Raw genomic sequence first — 19,627 nt, 5'->3', positions numbered from 1 at the left:
GGGGGACAGAGGGGGGGACAGTGGGGGGGGACAGTGGGGATGGACAGTGGGACAGTGGGATGGACAGTGGGACAGAGGGGTGGACAGTGGGACAGAGGGGTGGACAGTGGGACAGAGGGGTGGACAGTGGGACAGAGGGGAGGGGTGGACAGTGGGATGGACAGAGGGGGGGACAGTGGGGTGGACAGAGGGGTGGACAGGGGGACAGAGGGGTGGACAGGGGGACAGGGGGACAGAGGGGTGGACAGGGGGACAGAGGGGGGGACAGGGGGACAGGGGGACAGAGGGGGGGACAGGGGGACAGAGGGGGGGACAGTGGGGGGGACAGGGGGACAGAGGGGGGGACAGGGGGACAGACAGGGGGACAGAGGGGTGGACAGAGGGGGGGACAGTGGGATGGACAGGGGGACAGAGGGGGGGACAGTGGGATGGACAGGGGGACAGAGGGGTGGACAGTGGGGACAGAGGGGTGGACAGTGGGACAGAGGGGTGGACAGTGGGACAGAGGGGGGGACAGTGGGGTGGACAGAGGGGTGGACAGGGGGACAGGGGGGTGGACAGATGGACAGGGGGACAGAGGGGACGGACAGAGGGGACGGACAGGGGGGACAGAGGGGTGGACAGGGGGACAGAGGGGTGGACAGGGGGACAGAGGGGTGGACAGGGGGACAGAGGGGGGGGGACAGAGGGGGGGGACAGTGGATGGACAGTGGGACAGAGGGGTGGACAGTGGGACAGAGGGGTGGACAGGGGGACAGTGGGGTGGACAGGGGGACAGAGGGGTGGACAGTGGGACAGAGGGGGGGACAGTGGGGTGGACAGAGGGGTGGGGTGGACAGAGGGGTGGGGTGGACAGAGGGGTGGACAGGGGGACAGAGGGGTGGATAGAGGGGTGGACAGGGCGACAGTGCGGTGGACAGTGGGGTGGACAGGGGGACAGTGGGGTGGACAGGGGGACAGTGGGACAGAGGGGGGGACAGTGGGGGTGGACAGGGGGACAGTGGGGTGGACAGGGGGACAGTGGGACAGAGGGGGGGACAGTGGGACAGGGGGACAGTGGGATGGACAGGGGGACAGTGGGATGGACAGGGGGACAGTGGGATGGACAGGGGGACAGGGGGGTGGACAGGGGGACAGGGGGGTGGACAGGGGGACAGGGGGGTGGACAGGGGGACAGTGGGATGGACAGGGGGACAGGGGGATGGACAGGGGGACAGGGGGATGGACAGAGGGGTGGACAGGTGGACAGGTGGACAGGGGGACAGAGGGGTGGACAGGGCGACAGTGGGGTGGTCAGAGGGGTGGACAGGGGGACAGAGGGGTGGATAGAGGGGTGGACAGGGCGACAGTGCGGTGGACAGTGGGGTGGACAGGGGGACAGTGGGGTGGACAGGGGGACAGTGGGGTGGACAGGGGGACAGTGGGGTGGACGGGGGGGACAGTGGGGTGGACAGGGGGACAGAGGGGTGGACAGGGCGACAGTGGGGTGGTCAGAGGGGTGGACAGGGGGACAGAGGGGTGGATAGAGGGGTGGACAGGGCGACAGTGCGGTGGACAGTGGGGTGGACAGGGGGACAGTGGGGTGGACAGGGGGACAGTGGGGTGGACAGGGGGACAGTGGGGTGGACAGGGGGACAGTGGGACAGAGGGGGGGACAGTGGGGTGGACAGGGGGACAGTGGGATGGACAGGGGGGTGGACAGGGGGACAGTGGGATGGACAGGGGGGGTGGACAGGGGGACAGTGGGATGGACAGGGGGACAGTGGGATGGACAGGGGGGTGGACAGGGGACAGTGGGATGGACAGGGGGACAGGGGGATGGACAGGGGGGGGGACAGGGGGATGGACAGAGGGGTGGACAGGTGGACAGGGGGACAGAGGGGTGGACAGGGCGACAGTGGGGTGGACAGAGGGGTGGACAGGGGGACAGTGGGGGGGACAGTGGGGGGGGACAGAGGGGTGGACAGGGGGACAGAGGGGGGGACAGAGGGGGGGACAGTGGGACAGAGGGGAGGGGTGGACAGTGGGATGGACAGGGGGACAGTGGGATGGACAGAGGGGGGGACAGTGGGGTGGACAGAGGGGTGGACAGGGGGACAGAGGGGTGGACAGGGGGACAGGGGGACAGAGGGGTGGACAGGGGGACAGAGGGGGGGACAGTGGGGGGGACAGGGGGACAGAGGGGGGGACAGGGGGACAGACAGGGGACAGAGGGGGGGACAGAGGGGGGGACAGTGGGATGGACAGGGGGACAGAGGGGGGGACAGTGGGATGGACAGGGGCACAGAAGGGTGGACAGTGGGACAGAGGGGTGGACAGTGGGACAGAGGGGTGGACAGAGGGGGGGACAGTGGGGTGGACAGAGGGGTGGACAGGGGGGACAGGGGGGTGGACAGATGGACAGAGGGGACGGACAGAGGGGACGGACAGGGGGGACAGAGGGGTGGACAGGGGGGACAGAGGGGTGGACAGGGGGACAGAGGGGTGGACAGGGGACAGAGGGGTGGACAGGGGGACAGAGGGGGGGGACAGGGGGGGGGACAGTGGGATGGACAGTGGGACAGAGGGGTGGACAGTGGGACAGAGGGGTGGACAGGGGGACAGTGGGGTGGACAGGGGGACAGAGGGGTGGACAGAGGGGTGGACAGTGGGACAGAGGGGGGGGACAGTGGGGTGGACAGAGGGGTGGGGTGGACAGAGGGGTGGGGTGGACAGAGGGGTGGACAGGGGGACAGAGGGGTGGATAGAGGGGTGGACAGGGCGACAGTGCGGTGGACAGTGGGGTGGACAGGGGGACAGTGGGACAGAGGGGGGGACAGTGGGGTGGACAGGGGGACAGTGGGGTGGACAGGGGGACAGTGGGACAGAGGGGGGGGGACAGTGGGATGGACAGGGGGACAGTGGGATGGACAGGGGGACAGGGGGGTGGACAGGGGGACAGTGGGATGGACAGGGGGACAGGGGGATGGACAGGGGGGTGGACAGGGGGACAGGGGGATGGACAGAGGGGTGGACAGGTGGACAGGGGGACAGAGGGGTGGACAGGGCGACAGTGGGGTGGTCAGAGGGGTGGACAGGGGGACAGAGGGGTGGATAGAGGGGTGGACAGGGCGACAGTGCGGTGGACAGTGGGGTGGACAGGGGGACAGTGGGGGTGGACAGGGGGACAGTGGGGTGGACAGGGGGACAGTGGGGTGGACGGGGGGACAGTGGGACAGAGGGGGGACAGAGGGGTGGACAGGGGCGACAGTGGGGTGGTCAGAGGGGTGGACAGGGGACAGAGGGGTGGATAGAGGGGTGGACAGGGCGACAGTGCGGTGGACAGTGGGGTGGACAGGGGGACAGTGGGGTGGACAGGGGGACAGTGGGGTGGACAGGGGGACAGTGGGGTGGACAGGGGGACAGTGGGGTGGACAGGGGGACAGTGGGACAGAGGGGGGGACAGTGGGGTGGACAGGGGGACAGTGGGATGGACAGGGGGGTGGACAGGGGGACAGTGGGATGGACAGGGGGGTGGACAGGGGGACAGTGGGATGGACAGGGGGACAGTGGGATGGACAGGGGGGTGGACAGGGGGACAGTGGGATGGACAGGGGGACAGGGGGATGGACAGGGGGGGGGACAGGGGGATGGACAGAGGGGTGGACAGGTGGACAGGGGGATGGACAGGGGGGGGGACAGGGGGATGGACAGAGGGGTGGACAGGTGGACAGGGGGACAGAGGGGTGGACAGGGCGACAGTGGGGTGGACAGAGGGGTGGACAGGGGACAGTGGGGGCGACAGTGGGGGGGACAGAGGGGTGGACAGGGGGACAGAGGGGTGGACAGTGGGGGTGGACAGGGGGACAGTGGGGGTGGACAGGGGGACAGTGGGATAGACAGGGAGACAGTGGGATAGACAGGGAGACAGTGGGATAGAGGGGGGGACAGAGGGGTGGACAGGGGGACAGTGGGATGGACAGGGGTCCTCACTTGTTAGTAGGCTGTTGCCTGAAGCCTCCGCTCTCGCTGTCACCCTCCGCGCCTCCTGTCTGCGTGAGGAAGACGTGAATCCGTGCGGGACTGTGCTGGAAACTACACTTCCCAGCATGCAGCGCGGCACACGGAGCCCTCCATTACTGGGGTGGGGGAGGCGGCTTGAGCGGAGCGGATATGCTCCCTGCCGAAGCAGAGTGGACCTGCCCAAGCCGAGCCGACCTGGCCCCGGCCCGAGCCTGGCCTGTGGGGTGGGCCGGATAAATGTCCTCGGCGGGCCGCATGTGGCCCGCGGGCCGTAGTTTGAGGACCCCTGCATTAAAGTGTCGCTGGTCATCACTACCTTGTTTGACATAGACCAAACTGGATTCATTCCCCAGAAAGCCACAGACACTAATCTTCGCAGGCTATTTGCACACTTACAGCTTGATCATGCTAATCCTGTGGCGAGGGTGGTGGTCGCGCTTGACATGACAAAAGCCTTCGATTCAGTGGACTGGACCCATGTGTCCATGATCTTAACACATATGGGTTTCGGTAATCCAATATCTTACCTGTATTTCTGTGCTCTACAGTAGTCCAAAGGCGGCCATTCATCTTGGTACGGTGTTTTTTTCCCAGTTTTCTGTAGGTAGAGGTACTAGTCATGGGTGCCCGCTTTCTCCCTCTCTTTTTGCGCTTGCAATGGGAACTTATGGCCATTGCCTTGTGGACAGCCATCGGCAGTTAGAGCTTTAGAGGTGGGAAGCATCCGTGAGTGCGTTGCACTATATGTGGATGACCTTCTCCTTTTTTTTTTTTTTGCAGGATCCTGGGCCATCGCTCACAGCGGCGGTTGAAATACTGAGTAACTGTGAGCGTTTTTCAGGCCTGAGTGAACTGGGAGAAATCCAGCATAATGCCCATTGATGCCAAAGCACAGGTTGTACAGAATCTTCCTATACTTTGGGTCTCCGAATTTAAATATTTTGACGTCTGTATTTCCCCCAGGGTGAGAGATTATATGTCGCTTAATCTACTTCCCCTCCTTGCTAAGGTAAAGACCCAGCTAGACTCATGGCAACATTTACCACTCATCGGATAGATGAATCTTTTAAGATGAAGATATTGCTGATCTTTTTGTATTTCTTGCATAATTCTCCAATATGGATTCCTTGTTCGTGTTTTAAGCATGCAAATAGTCTGTTTAGCTTTATCTGGTCTTCCTTTTATCCGGGGATAGGGCTTTGTACCTTGCGGGAACTTCAAGGACAGGGAGGCCTGGCATTGCCAGACCTTTTAAAATATTTTTTAGAAGTCCAAATGGTCGCTGCTAGGCGTTGGAGGGAGACTCCTTACGTTTGATCAGCTAAAGTCTAAATACTACCTCCCAGAACTGATATTTCTTCCATTACTTAGAATTGCGACATGCCTTCTTAACACAATTTGGATCTGAAATCCTAGAGCTCCGGTCTTCTCCTTTGGAGCAACTATTGTGTGATGACTCTCTGAAGAAGCCCCTATCTGAGGTGTATAACTGTTTGCAGAGAGGCCAAAAGCACTTACTAAATGCAGGGACAGTTGGATGCTATTCCCAATTTCTAGGGGGATGATTGGGATTATATGTGGGACTATCCGTTCAGGACTCTGGTGTCAGCACGGGACCGCTACATTCAATTCAAGCTGCTCCATAGAGCTTATTATACTCCAGCAAGAGTAGCCGCTTTTTACGGTACTGGCTCGGCGGAATGTTGTCGCTGTACTGCCTCTCTGGCCGATTTTGATATTTTTTGCCACTGTCAGCCAATACAGGAGTTCTGTACGGGGGTCACTCACACTCTCCAAGATATACTGACTATTCCGGTTCCCTTGACTATATCAGTTTGTATGCTGGGCCTAGTGGAGGAGGTAGCACCACAAAGGACCCTTCTCTCACTTTCAGAAACCAGAGGCTCCTTCGCTATCATACTGTAAGGACATCATTAACAAGGTTTTAGCTATGTATAGGGTAGGGGTACTCTTGAGTAGGGGTTATCCAAATAAGTGTGGCAGTATTGGCTTTTAGACACTGACTCTCTTGGTTGAACTGAAATGTTACCTTTAGTACTATGGTAGTAGTGCTGATGTATTTCTCTCACGTGAGCATTGTAGGGTTTTAACCAAGGGATCCTTACTGCTTTATATGGTTACTAGCCAATGAGGATGATTAATGTAGATGATAGGGCTATTAGTCCTTGTCTAGTTTTCCAATACACTTTAGGAATGTTACACATACGGGAAGGAGGATGTTGTTCTTTTATTGTATTTACACATAGTTGGTGTTTTGTATGTAATGAGGTTACTAACTCTGTGAAATCTGATACTGGGTTGTAACTGTCATTTTGTATGTTTTTTATGCATTTTTCTTTTTGTTGGTAAGGAAAAAAATTATAAAAATAATTTTCCAAAAGCCAAAAGTACAATTCAGGTGCTCCAGGCTTTCGTTTGGGTGATCAATTTCCAAAAAATTTCTCTCCAACCTTTCCTTGCCTGGTATGCTTGGATCTGGTCCTGGACACATTGCAAGAAAATGCTTTCCCTCAACAACAATTAAAAAAAATCCTCCCTCTCAGAGCCTACAGTTGAAATTTGAGATCAGACAATGATATTTTTCATGACTGTTCTAGTCCTCATGGTAGCCTTTTTTTGAGGCTGTACTATTGGTCAAAATTCATGTAAGACAACTCCAACATATCTTGTTGATCTGGAATAAGCATGCTTCTTTTCTCTACCTACCCAGCCTCCTGTTCAGCTAAGCAAGGAATTCCCTAGCTTGGTTGTTCTCAAACCCAGCAATAATGTTAAAGAAATATTTATCTTTATCGTTGAAAAGTGATGTCAGGTTTTCAGGCTGTGGAAAAGTGTTGATCACAGTCCAGAGAACATGATCACCTCTGGAAGCAAAGCTCCCCATCAACATTTGGAGCTCGGGGCAATACAAATGGCTCTGAAACACTACCCCCAAAGACACCCAATAAGTTTGCATTCTGACAGTTCCACAGCTGTGACCTACATGAATCTTCAAGGGGCACCAGGAGTCAAGCAACCTTTAAGGTAGCAAGCCAGATAATCTCATGGACAGAAGCTCAGTCTATTGATTTTTTTTTTTTTTTTTTTCCTCCAGGAGTAGACATCTGGAACACAGATTTTATCCGCTGCCAACACCTGGACCAAGCGAATGGGCCCTTAACCCACACCTCTTTGATCTGATTGTCAGAATTGAGGAACTCCAGGTGTAGATATCCTAGCCTCCAGATTCAATAAAACTACATCTGTTTGTGTCTGGGCTTCTGATGCCTTGATAATTCTTTGGTCTCAGTTCAAGCTCATTTATGCCTTTGCATGTTAATTCTGCATTGCTTGCTAGAAAAAACAGAGCGAGAGAGGAAGGAGGTTCATTACACCAAACTGGCTCTGAAGAACCTGGTAGGCAGACATGCTCAGAAGAATTCTGTTGGATGACCCCTGGCCCAGCAGGCCACATTTGCTGCCTAGGGGCCCTCTATTCCATTCCACTTAATCTTTGGTTTTAACTGAATGGCTGTTGAACCACAGGTCTCTTAAAAGATAGTGGGATCTCTGCTTGTAGCTGAAGGCAAGAAAACCCACTTTCGGAAATGGTGAATATCGTACCTGATCCTTTTTTGCTTGATTCAATCCCAGAGATTACTCTGGGACTCATTCTTGCCTTTCCGACAATCCAGTTTTTACCAGGTTTTGCACCCTAAAAGTTCACGTTTGTCCGTTGTTTTTTAAAGACCTCTGGCTTTACTCTCCTTAAACACTTTTTTCAAGGTGTACCTGAGCTTGCTTGGGATCTCAACTTGGTTTTCTCTGATCTGCTGAAACTATTCTTTGAACCAATCAAAGATATCACCTTAGATGACCCCTCCGGCAAAATGGCCTTGTTGGTTATCATCCTTCACAATGACAAGGTAGTCTTGCGCTCAAGACCATCCTTTCTGCCTAAGGTGATATCAGTCCTTCACCTCAGAGAGCACAGTCCTACCATCCCTATGCCCTGTTCCATAAAAAGGAAATATTTCCTGGATGTAGTCCGAGCCATTAGTCTACCTCAAAGCAACAGCTTAGATCAGGTAGACATTCCCTATTTGTCCTGTCCTCAGGGCCTAATAAGGGACACCGTGCTTCCAAGCCAAGTCCACCATCACTCAGTGTATAAGAAATCTGATCGCAAGAGTTTACACTCTCTCAAGGACAAATCTACTCATGTACTTTTATTTGATATGACCACTTCACCAGATTGGTGGGCATTTCCTGGATTTTCCTGCACAAGACCTCTGTAGCCCAGCTTTGCAAGACTGTCACATGGTCCTCTGTTCATACCTTTTCAAAGTTTTACCATGTAGTTGTCCAATCTTCTGTAGATGTAGCTTTCAGCCACAAGATTCTTACAGTGGCATTCTGAAGTTGGGTCTTTTGACCCTTGTTGTTAGGCCTGTTGGCACAGTTCTGTTTGCCTAGTTGTTGCCCACCCCACTCACGTATTGCTTGGGGACATCACAGGGTCTGTGAATACTTTGCCTGTGATTTGTACTGTATGATTAAGATGAGAGGAATTTTGTCTTATCTGTAACTTGCATAAATTGCACACAGGACACCGTCCATACTTTTCGTTCTTCGGTTACTCTGCATTGCTTGCTTAAAAATTGAGGAATCACTGAATTTGGGTAGTGCTATAGGGGATAGACTCTCTAAAGCTATATTGGTGTCCAGTCACTTAAAAGTATGAAACTCTATCCCAGTTATTAAATACCAGCAAAACCAAAGTGCGCTGTCTCGGCTCAAAAAAAAAAAAAATTTTTTTTTTTGCCCATGGTGGGTACGGTGTTGCAATAAGTAATTGTCAGTCAAAGAACGATTAGTGCTGAAAAAATCACCATCGACCGGTGAGTCAACGTCGTCAGCTCTATCCAATGAGCAGGAAGGTGTCCAGGAACATGAAACTGAGAACTTGGATGTTCAGGGTAGTATAGGTGTATGAATCATGAAACTAATAGAGCGTAATTACACATTTTAAGAATTTAAAAGTGCAACAGTATTCACCTATTTGAAATTTGAACTGTATCCAATGTTTTTCCTGGAGTTTTATTTACAAAAAATATAGGCGATACCATTGATAAAGTTGTATATTTTAGGGTTGTTATCTCGATCCTTCTTTTGTTTTTTAGTGTGTTTCACCAGGAACAAGCAGGTGCATTGCAACTTCTAGGTCATCTTCTACCGTAATGAAGCAGGAATAAGGATGCCCTGTACCTTGCGCCATAAAGTACAAATCTGCAATGACTGCCCCCATATTTCTGTCCTGACAAAGGCTACTGCATTATGTCAGCTTTTTTGCAGTTTAGACAACTCTACTTATTTGTCAGAATTGCTTCTCAATGTTGGCATGTGAACATTTGAATATATTTACTACCCTTACTGATATATAGGCTTGTGATGTGGTCAGCCCTGAAGTGAATCAATAGACCTGTAAAACATGAATTTATTTTTACTACTTTTAATATTTTTTAAAACAAAATATTGTGATCATGTGATGGGTTTCCTACTGCAGGTTTAGGATATCAGGCTTTCCCAGCACTTTTTCTACTAAAGAATTTGCCTGTTAAGACAATTGAAAGCAATCAAGCTGTAAAAATGATAGTTTTTTTTTTTTTTTCTTTTTTTTTTTTTAAATTAAATTTTAGGCGTAGTCATCTCGACCTGCGTTCTAACCGTTCACATTATGTAAATATATGTAACCAAATATTTACTTGGGGCTTCCATTAAAGGCCCTGCGATCTCAGGGGGTCTACTAAAGGCTCCCCACTGTGGGGGATATCCTGAACCTTCGTACAGTTTGTTTGGATTGGCTGCTTGCTCCTGTTATCTCATGTCATAAGATCGTTCTCAGTTTGTCGGTTGTATAACCTAGCTTTCAAAGTTCAAGCGGATAACACCGGGCTTATTAAATTAGGATTCTGAGTAATGCTGACACAGGCGAACGAGTTCAATGCTGTGGGGAGATGAGCACCTCTTCGCAAGGAAAAGGTTACAAGAGCACTCTTGATATGTAAAAATGCTTTTAGGAGTAATAGCTTTTTTCCTGTTGGACTGCTAATCCTAGAAAACTTTAGGATGTTAAAATGCCAACTGCTTACAACTAAGCAGCACTGTATACTTAAGAGTAATTTTGACAGTCTGTGTAAATGTTTGTTTTCCACCGACATGCACCATTGGTTTTCTCATCCTCCTGTGGCTGTCAACTACTCAGGCTTCAGAAGAGGATTGTGTCTTGTAGTACAAAAAGTTCTTGAAAGTTTGAGTTTATAAGATGAAGGTAAAATGCTTGAGGCCACAGAAGCCTGCCGTTGAAATATGTTGCTCCCCTAAGTAAAGTAACAGAATTAAATGAAACCTTTTAACTTTTATGTGATCAGAATCACAGGTCTATAGCACTTGCTAAAACTTGCTGTTGGGACAAAGTTTTTCCAAATCGAAGAGAAGTCCATCTGATCCCCGTGAAAGTTTAGAATATAGATATCAGGTTCGTGGAAAGAACGCAATTAAAAAGGCGGTATTATGTAGATAGAAGTGTATACGTGTAGCGCTAAAATATTTGGGTTGGTTAACACCAACTATTAACATTGAAAAATGAATCGCAAAATATCAGTGAATCAATTTAAATCTACAAACCATAATATCTACTGAAATAGAAAATCACAAAAATGCCACATGTGACATCCTGTCACAGGATGGCAGAAGCTACACAGAGGTCCCCCATCCAATTAACTAACATTCATAACTGATGTGCAACCACCCCCGTATGGAGATCAACTTCTTATAAAGTTTCAGGACGCCCTGGGTTCCAACCTTAGAGGATCCCCAAGATTCCATCCTGGTTGTCGGTTCATTACTTAAGCCTGGTTGACTCAAATAACGTATGTTCTTTTGAGTTCAAACTATCTGGTAAGCTTACATCTTACCTTGGTGGGGGCTTTATTGCACTGGTGTTTTCAGTTTTTATCCAGCCAATGTGGTGAATAGGATCTTTACTTCACTACACACTGTGGACAGAATTTTCAGACTTTTTTATATATGACTTTTTTGTATTTAACTTTTATTAATTCACAAGGCACGTGTCACATGTGGCATTTTTGTGATTTTCTGTTTATTTCAGTAGATATTATGGTTTGTAGATTTAATTTGATTCACTGATATTTTGTGATTCATTTTTCAATGTTAATAGCTGGTGTTAACCAACCCAAATACTTTAACGCTACATGTATATACATCTGTTATTTCATCAAAATTATCTGTTGTGTCAGCTGCTACCACCAGTTTAGGCAACGCAGGGTACCTTTTTACATCACAAGGTATTATGTAGAACACTTCTGATGGATCTACTATAATATCAGCTAAAAATGCTCATGTTTATGTAATCAACTCCCCTCTTTTATTAGTAAAATTGTCCTGATTGAATTGACTTCTTTCTGGGCAAGGTTCTTTCAGGCTTTTTCAGCAACTTCCGTGTCAGCACATAGGCAGACCTATGCAAATATCAATGACTTTGGATCCCATGATTTCCTGCTCATTATTATACAAAATGTATATATTGCCAACAGTTTGCGAAACACTTTACTATGCTGATTCTGAATTTATCCATGTGTGATAAAACATAGGAATCCAAACTCAACTATGCAGTCATCAGTGTAAAACATACAGTAGAAAGTTGTTTGTTTCCTTGTAGTGTTGATCTGAACTTTCTTTTTTTTTTTCTCTTTGCAGGTAACTTTGAGGTGGGAGTTCACATTGCAGATGTGAGTTACTTTGTCCAAGAAGGGAGTGCTCTTGATTTAGTTGCTAGTGAGCGAGCAACCAGTGTATATCTTGTTCAAAAGGTATGTTAACTGTATACCTGCAACTACATAGCCTTACATTTACTCCATTTAAGGAAGTAATTGTAAACTATTAAAAAAAACTTTGCAACTTTTGACTTACTGGCCTATACTTGCCTATGTGTTACAGGTAATGGATAGTAACACAATGTATTCAATGTGCTGAGAAATGTATAATTTCTGTTTTTACCTACCTTGTGGTATACTTAGTCAATTATAATAAATGGTCAGCCTCAACACTCCCTACATTACACATTCCTAAACACAGCTAAAAGATGTGAACGGCACTTAAAGTGGAGTTCCACCCATTAAAAAGTCGGCAGCTACAAAAAGTGTAGCCGCTGACTTTTAATAATCAGACACTCACCTGTCCCACGGTCCAATGATGCGGGCTCATGAAGCCTCGCTTCTCTCCCCCTCTTCTCCGCAGTGCTCACATTCTAACTGTGGGACCCCGGCCGTGGCTTCACAGCCGGGCACGCACTGCGCATGCGCGAGCCGCGCTGCACGCTGTGAATGGTCGGGCATTCTAGCACCTGTGACGTGTCCCGGAAGGGGGGAGAGGTGAACGTCCTTCCGGTGCTGCAGAGCCCCGGGAGGAATTGGTAGCTGGGTGCCCATGAAAACTGGGTATCCCCTCCCCCCCAAAAAAATTACATGCCGTATGTGGCATGTCAGGGGGTCACCTTCACTTAAAGCGGAAGTTCCATTTTTGGAACTCCGCTTTAAAGTTTAGTTAAAGGCTATCAATTGATTTTTGGACCAAGTAGGTTTCTGTGTACCACTGGGGAGATTTCATTTCAATTTCGTCCAGTAGAAATATCTGGAAGTGAGAGGAAGTCTCGCCAAAGCGAGGTAAATGCTCTTTAACAGTTGTTGCTGCAACAAGTGTCCTTATTGGAAGAGTTCTCTTATAGTTCTGTTCCAGTGACCTTTTGGACTTTCCCTTCCTTTCAGTCCATGAAACAGTGGTCACTAGGGCAAATGAAGACTTTGTAGCAAAAGGCAGATCCCTGAGGCTCGGTTCACACTAGGGGCGGCATGACTTTAACATGACATCCGAGGCGACCTGCACATGACATCCACGACGACTTGCAAAACGACTTCTGTACAGAAGTCTATGCAAGTCGCCTCAAGTCGTCCCAAAAGAAGTACAGGAACCTTTTTCTAAGTTGGAGCGACTTGCGTCGCTCCTATTAGAACGGTTCCATTGTACAGAACGGGAGACGACTTGTCGGGCGACTAGGTCGCCTGACAAGTCGCCCCTGTGTGAACCGGCACTTACTGCCTGTGGATCTCTGTACTTAGTAGAGGTGGGTTGGGAAAGTCTCTGGCTAACTGTCCTATATTATTCTATTTGTCACAGACATGGTCTTCCTTGTCTTTAGTGCAGGCACCCAGCTCACTTTGGAGATAGAGTACTGGAAATACGAAATGTTGCTTGCTTTTTATCCCTCCTTTAGTTGGAGGATTTACTATTTTTGATTACAGTTGCTTAAAGAAAGGCATGGCTCTATTTGCAGTTGCATGAATCTGACGTTGAAATTTACATGGTAGAGATAAATTATCTAGATTCAGTTTTCTAGTAATCATTTGAAAACCTGTGTGTCAATAACTTAAGTATTGGCTTATGTAACTTTATCTTTACCTTATTATATTCGATGCAGTTCTCCCCTGAGAGAATGTGCTGAACTTATTCTTCCATTTGGCCTAAAGTAAAGTGTCACTAAACCCACATCATAAAAAAAAAAACTCAATAATTGGTGTTACTCAGTTACTATGAGATTCATTTTCTGTATTCTGCAAAAAATAACTGGTTGATCCAGCTGTTCTAGGTCTCCCCTTTCTGTCCAAGTCCAAAATTCAGCTAGGGATTTTGCAGAGCAGTGTTGGCAGCTCTGCACATGTTCAGTTTTCAGTGAGATTCTATGGCCACATTTCCTCTCCATCATATCTGAGCAGCCCATATGACTATAGCCACACGTGTGGGCATATACACAGTGGTAAATGACAGCTCCCTCCCTCCTTCCCACCCTCCTCCATGCACACTAACCAGCTAAACACAGTGGGGGCAGCATATTACATGTACAGTGGATATAAAAAGTTTACACACCCCTGTGAAAATGTCAGATTTCTGCGATGTAAAAAAATGAGACCAAGATAAATAATTTCCGAACTTTTTCAACCTTTTTAATGTGACCTATAAACTACAACTCAGTTGAACAACAAACTGAAATCTTTATGGTGGAGGCAAGTAAAACTAAAAAAACTAAAATATGGTTGCTTAACCACTTCCCGACCGGTGCGCGCCGATGTACGTCGGCAGAATGGCACGGCTGGGCAAATGGGCATACAGGTAAGTCCCATTGACTTTCCCGCTGTGCCATTGCGTGCACGCCGCCGGCGGTGCATGCGCCGGCCGGGAGCTCCGTGAGTCGGGTTGCGGGTCTCACGGACTCGATTGCCGCGGGGATACCCGCGATCACTTCACGGAGAGGACGAATGGGGAGATGCTGATGTAAACAGCATCTCCCCGTTCTGCCTAGTGACAGTGTCACTGATCTCTGCTCCCTGTCATCGGAAGCAGAGATCAGTGATGTGTCACAGCTAGCCCACCCCCCCCCCTACAGTTAGAAAACACTCCCTAGTACTGACTTAACCCCTCCCCGCCCTCTAGTGGTTAACCCCTTCACTGCCAGTGTCATTTACACAGGAATCAGTGCATTTTTATAGCACTGATTGCTGTATAAATGACAGTGGTCCCAAAAATGTGTAAAAAATGTCCAATATGTCCGCTATAATGTCGCAGTCACAATAAAAATTGCTGATCGCCGCCATTACTAGTAAAAAAAAAAATTATTAATAAAAATGCCATAAAACTATCCCCTATTTTGTAAACGCTATAACTTTTGCGCAAACCAATCAAATGCTTATTGAGATTTTTTTTTTTTTACCAAAAATATATAGAAGAATACGTATCGGCCTAAACTGAGGGAAAAAAATGCTTTAATTATTTTTTGGGGATATTTATTATAGCAAAAAGTAATAAATAATGCGTTTATTTCAAAATTGTCCTATTTTTTTGTTTATAGCGCAAAAAATAAAAACCGCAGAGGTGATCAAATACCACCAAAAGAAAGCTCTATTTGTGGGAAAAAAAAAACGTCAATTTTGTTGGGAGCCACGTCGCATGACCGCGCAATTGTCAGTTAAAGCGAAGCAGTGCCGAATAGCAAAAAATGCACTGGTCAGGAAGGGGGTAAATTGGAAGTGGTTAAGTGTGTACTCCATTAAACTAATACTTTACTGAAGCACCTTTTGATTTTATTACAGCACTCAGTCTTTTTGGGTATGAGTCTATCAGCATTGCACATCTTTACTTGGCAAGATTGTCCCACTCTTCCTTGCAAAAACACTCCAAATCTGTCAGATTGCGAGGGCATCTCCTGTGCACAGCCCTCTTCAGCTCACACCACAGATTTTCAATCAGATTAAGGTCTGGGCTCTGGCTGGGCCATTCCAAATCTTTAATCCTCTTCTGATGAAGCCATTCCTTTGTTGATTTGGATGTATGCTTTGGGTCGATGTCATGCTGAAAGATGACGTTCCTGTTCCATGTTTAGCCTTCTAGCAGAAGCCTGAAGGTTTTGTGCCAATATTGACTGTTATTTGTAACTGTTCATAATTCCCTCTACTTCAACTAAGGACTATGTTCCAGCTGAAGAAAAACAGCCCCAAAGCATGATGCTGCCATCACCATGCTTCACGGTGGGTATGGTGTTCTTTTGGTGATGTGCAGTGTTTTTGCACCAAACCTATTTTTTGAAATAATGGCCAAAACGTTCAGCCTTGGTTTCATCAGACTGTAACACTTTTTCCCTTATGCTTTTGGGAGACTTCGGATGTATTTTTGCAAAATTTAGCTGGGCTTGGATGTTTTTCTATGTAACAAAAGGCTTCTGTCTTGACACTCTACTCCATAGCCTAGACATATGAAGTATATGGGAGAATTTCACATGTACCACTCAGCCAGTACTTGCCAGATAATCCTGCAGCTCCTTTAATGTTGCTGTAGGCCTCTTGGCAGCCTCCCTGACCAGTTTTCTTGTCTTTTCATCGATTTTGGAGGGCCATATTTTCTCCACTTGATGACGGTCTTCACTGTGTTCCATGGTATATATAATGTCTTGGAAATTCTTTTGTACCCTTCCCCTGACTGATACCTTTTAACAATGCGATCCCTCTGATGCTTTGGAAGCTCTCTGCGGAGTATGGCTTTTGCTGTAGGACGTAACTAAGAAAATGTCAGGAAAGACCTACTATAACAGCTGAACTTTATTTGGGTTCAATCAGAGGCACTTTAAATGATGGCAGGTGTGTACTGACTACTATTTAACATGAGTTTGAATGTGATTGCTTAACTCTGAACACAGCTACCTCCTCAGTTATAAGAGGGTGTGCACACTTATGCAACTGCATTATTTTCTTTTACTCTGGAGGCTTTACCTCTCATTCTAAGACACAGGTTGGCGGGGGGTAACACAGCCTGAAACTGGCAGAAATCCACCCACACCATGTTGTTGCCAAAAAATAATAGATTTGATTCCAAATATATATTTTGTATGAAAATTTAAAACCATTTACAGTATTGATTAGAGCTGCATGATTAATTGTACATAGAATCGCGATTTCGATTCACAGTTCAAAAGCCTACATCTCTGAAGGTATGGGGATGCATTAGTGTGTATGGAATGGAAACCCTGGACATCTGCAAAGGCACTATCATTGCATAAGGATATATCCAGGTTTTAGAGCAGCATATTCTTCCATCCAGACTATGTATTTTTTAAGATAGGCCTTGCATATTTCAGCAGGACCATGCTAAACCACGTATTGCATCTATGCGAACAGCATGTCTTTGTAGTGAAAGAGTCTGGGTACTTAACCACATCCCACCCAGTCTAGAGAGAAATTACGGCTGGGCGATGGCTTTCCCGTTCTGACTGGATGTTATGACGTCCCTCAGAGCACGTTGCTCGTGCGCACCCCCCGGGGGCACGGTGTGTCACTCAGACGCATCGTATCTCTGGTCACAGTAGAATTCACATTATTGATCACAGTAAAGAGCCTGTGACATATGCTCTTTACCATGTGATCAGCTGTATCCAATCACAGCTGATCAGTGTAACTAGGAAGTGCTGGTTATAGGCATTCCTTTACTCAAGCTAACAGCACGTGAGGAGAGCTGATAAGTGGCTTTCCTGACGGGGATCTCCACTGCAATGATTATCAGTGCTGCCCCATCAGCGATACTCACCAGTCCCTCCAACAGTGAGGCCCACCAGTGCCTCCTCCTCTGTGATGCCCACCAGTGCCTACATCAGTGCCGCCTCATTAGCGCCCATAAAGTACATGTCTTTTGGCATAAGGATGTTTAAACACCAAGCAGGCACCATAGTGGTGGTCTTTTCATGGGGTAGCAATTGCCATTATTTGCAAAGACACTTTAAACAGTGTTCAAGACATTAGTTGGCAATCTGCTTTCTGAAAATATTGTAGTGTTTACATGCATAGAAAATGTATGGTCAGAGGTAATTTAATGGGATTTTATGGGCGCCAAGAAAAATAATTTTAAACAGACATCAAGATAAAAAATAACAAATAACATTTTATTAAACAAAGTTTTAAAATATATGCTGGCTAAGCATAGTATAGAACCAACAGCGATACACATCAACGTGAAAAGTAACAGGTCACTCAGCACTATTGTCCCGACATGTTTCGCCCCTTGGGGCTTCCTCAGGGGATATGCGTTGGTGACCAAGCCGGATAATATCACTGAATAGAATGAAAGATACACATAGAAGCCATCAACACATTAGCCAAAAGGCCATAATTAGGGAGAAGAGAGATATTAGCGACTTTCCAGCTGGAATATTCAAATGCCAACTAAATATAGTTACCTACTGTAAAGAAGACCAGATGTGGGAGGACGGACACTGCGCTGTATTGTAAAAGATAAACCTAGGTGGGCCCAGATGGGGATCGTGGAACCAGTGTCTGTGACATAAAGAAAAAATGAAGATAGGATAATGATGGCAAAGGGGGTGAGGAACGGGGGAGGGGAGGGAATTGGGAGGGATAGAAGGGAGGGGGAGGGGAAGGAGGGGTGAGGAAAGAAAAGGATAAAGGGGGGGGGGAGGAAGAGGGGGAAAAGAAAAGGAGGAAGCAAGGAAAACCAAAATAGGAAGAGATAAAGAGTTAAGGAGGGAGAAGAAAAAAGAGGCGTAAGGAGGGGAGGTAGAGTGAATAAAAGATAGAAAAGAAAAAACCGTGGGTAAATGTGTGAAAGAAGTGAGAAGTGAAAAGTGTATTGACTTAACCAAAAGGTGATGTGGATGTGAATGGGTGAGGTGAAGGGTAATGGGATTGATTGAGATTGAATGGATCAAGGAAAAAAGAAGGTATATACTTACATCAGACTAGTTGGGTCTAAAGGGAAGCAAGGGCTGCCAAACGGGAATGTTAGTCTGATTGAGGAAAATATAAGGGCCATAATGAACATCAACATTGGTTTTTGCTAATTATAGGGATATAAATGGGGGGGGGGGGGAGGGGGGGAGGGTAAAGTGGTGCCATAATAAGGGTTAAGAAGGATAGACTTTGCCGTTACTATTAAGAAAACGTATATGTTGGTTAACCATATAGGCAATAACCATCATCCTGTGTACTGATTGTCCATGTCCACTTTGAAAACCAAAAGTGGGAAGAAATATTTCTTTCAGAGACGGTAACAGGTGCATATATTACGGGGATAATTAACACAAACCTGCAATGCAGACAGAGGGTTGTTGGTGTGAAAAAACAAAGTTTTCAATTAAAAGGTAGCAATAGAAGGATAATTGAGATGTACCTTATACTGCTGAGATGGCAGCCCGTCCGTCATCTGCGTGCAGAGTAGATGGAGGGGGTTTAAATATAGAAGTGTGGCGGTCACATGTCTGCTGGCAGCCAATAAGACAGGGGAAAAGGAGATAGCAGTACAGAACCAGGTGAGGATGAGGGCAATGAACTACATTACACATACAGCTGTGTGAAGACCGAGAGGGGCGGGCTCTTGAGCAGCTGACATAGCCCATTTAATGGGCGTGCCTCTGTCTTCTGTTTCCACCCGACAGCTCGTGACAGGGAATTAAGAGTGAGGAGGACGAGAAGGTAGAAGGATTGAAAGATGAGAGGACAAAATTCCCCCGTTCCTCACCCCCGTTCCTCACCCCCTTTCCTCACCCCCTTTCCCATCTTTCCCATTTCCCATCTTTCCCATTTCCCATCTTTCCCATTTCCCATCTTTCCCATTTCCCATCTTTCCCATTTCCCATCTTTCCCATTTCCCATCTTTCCCATTTCCCATCTTTCCCATTATTATCCTACCTTTCCCTTTTTTTTCTTTGTCACAGACACTGGTTCCACGGCCCCCATCTGGGCCCACCTAGGTTTATCTTTTACAATACAGTGCAGTGTCCGTCCTCCCACGTCTGGTCTTCTTTACAGCATGTAACTATCTTTAGTTGGCATTTGAATATTCCAGCTGGACAGTCGCTAATATCTCTCTCTTCTCCCTAATTATGGCCTTTGGCTGTTTAAAATTATTTTTCTTGGCGCCCATTAAAATCCTATTAAATTACCTCTCCGACCATACATATTACTTAGGGATGGTGGCACCCTTCTTCTGACAC

The 19,627-nt window shown here is 47.7% G+C and overlaps 1 protein-coding gene across 22 annotated transcripts in view; it reads left to right on the top strand.

The window, feature by feature from the left end:
- DIS3L2 (DIS3 like 3'-5' exoribonuclease 2) overlaps positions 1 to 19,627 on the top strand; it is a 1,051,599-nt gene that overhangs the window by 655,501 nt on the left and 376,471 nt on the right. For all 22 annotated transcript variants that reach the window (XM_073626503.1, XM_073626502.1, XM_073626498.1 and 19 more), the window contains one exon: positions 11,782 to 11,894. In XM_073626503.1, coding sequence (XP_073482604.1) covers positions 11,782 to 11,894 — 113 coding nt within the window. The remainder of the gene's footprint in view (positions 1 to 11,781; positions 11,895 to 19,627) is intronic.

The sequence above is a fragment of the Aquarana catesbeiana genome, linkage group LG04 (genome assembly GCF_042186555.1).
Source record: "Aquarana catesbeiana isolate 2022-GZ linkage group LG04, ASM4218655v1, whole genome shotgun sequence".
NCBI lineage: Eukaryota > Metazoa > Chordata > Amphibia > Anura > Ranidae > Aquarana > Aquarana catesbeiana.
This window is presented reverse-complemented; position numbering and strand designations above follow the sequence as displayed.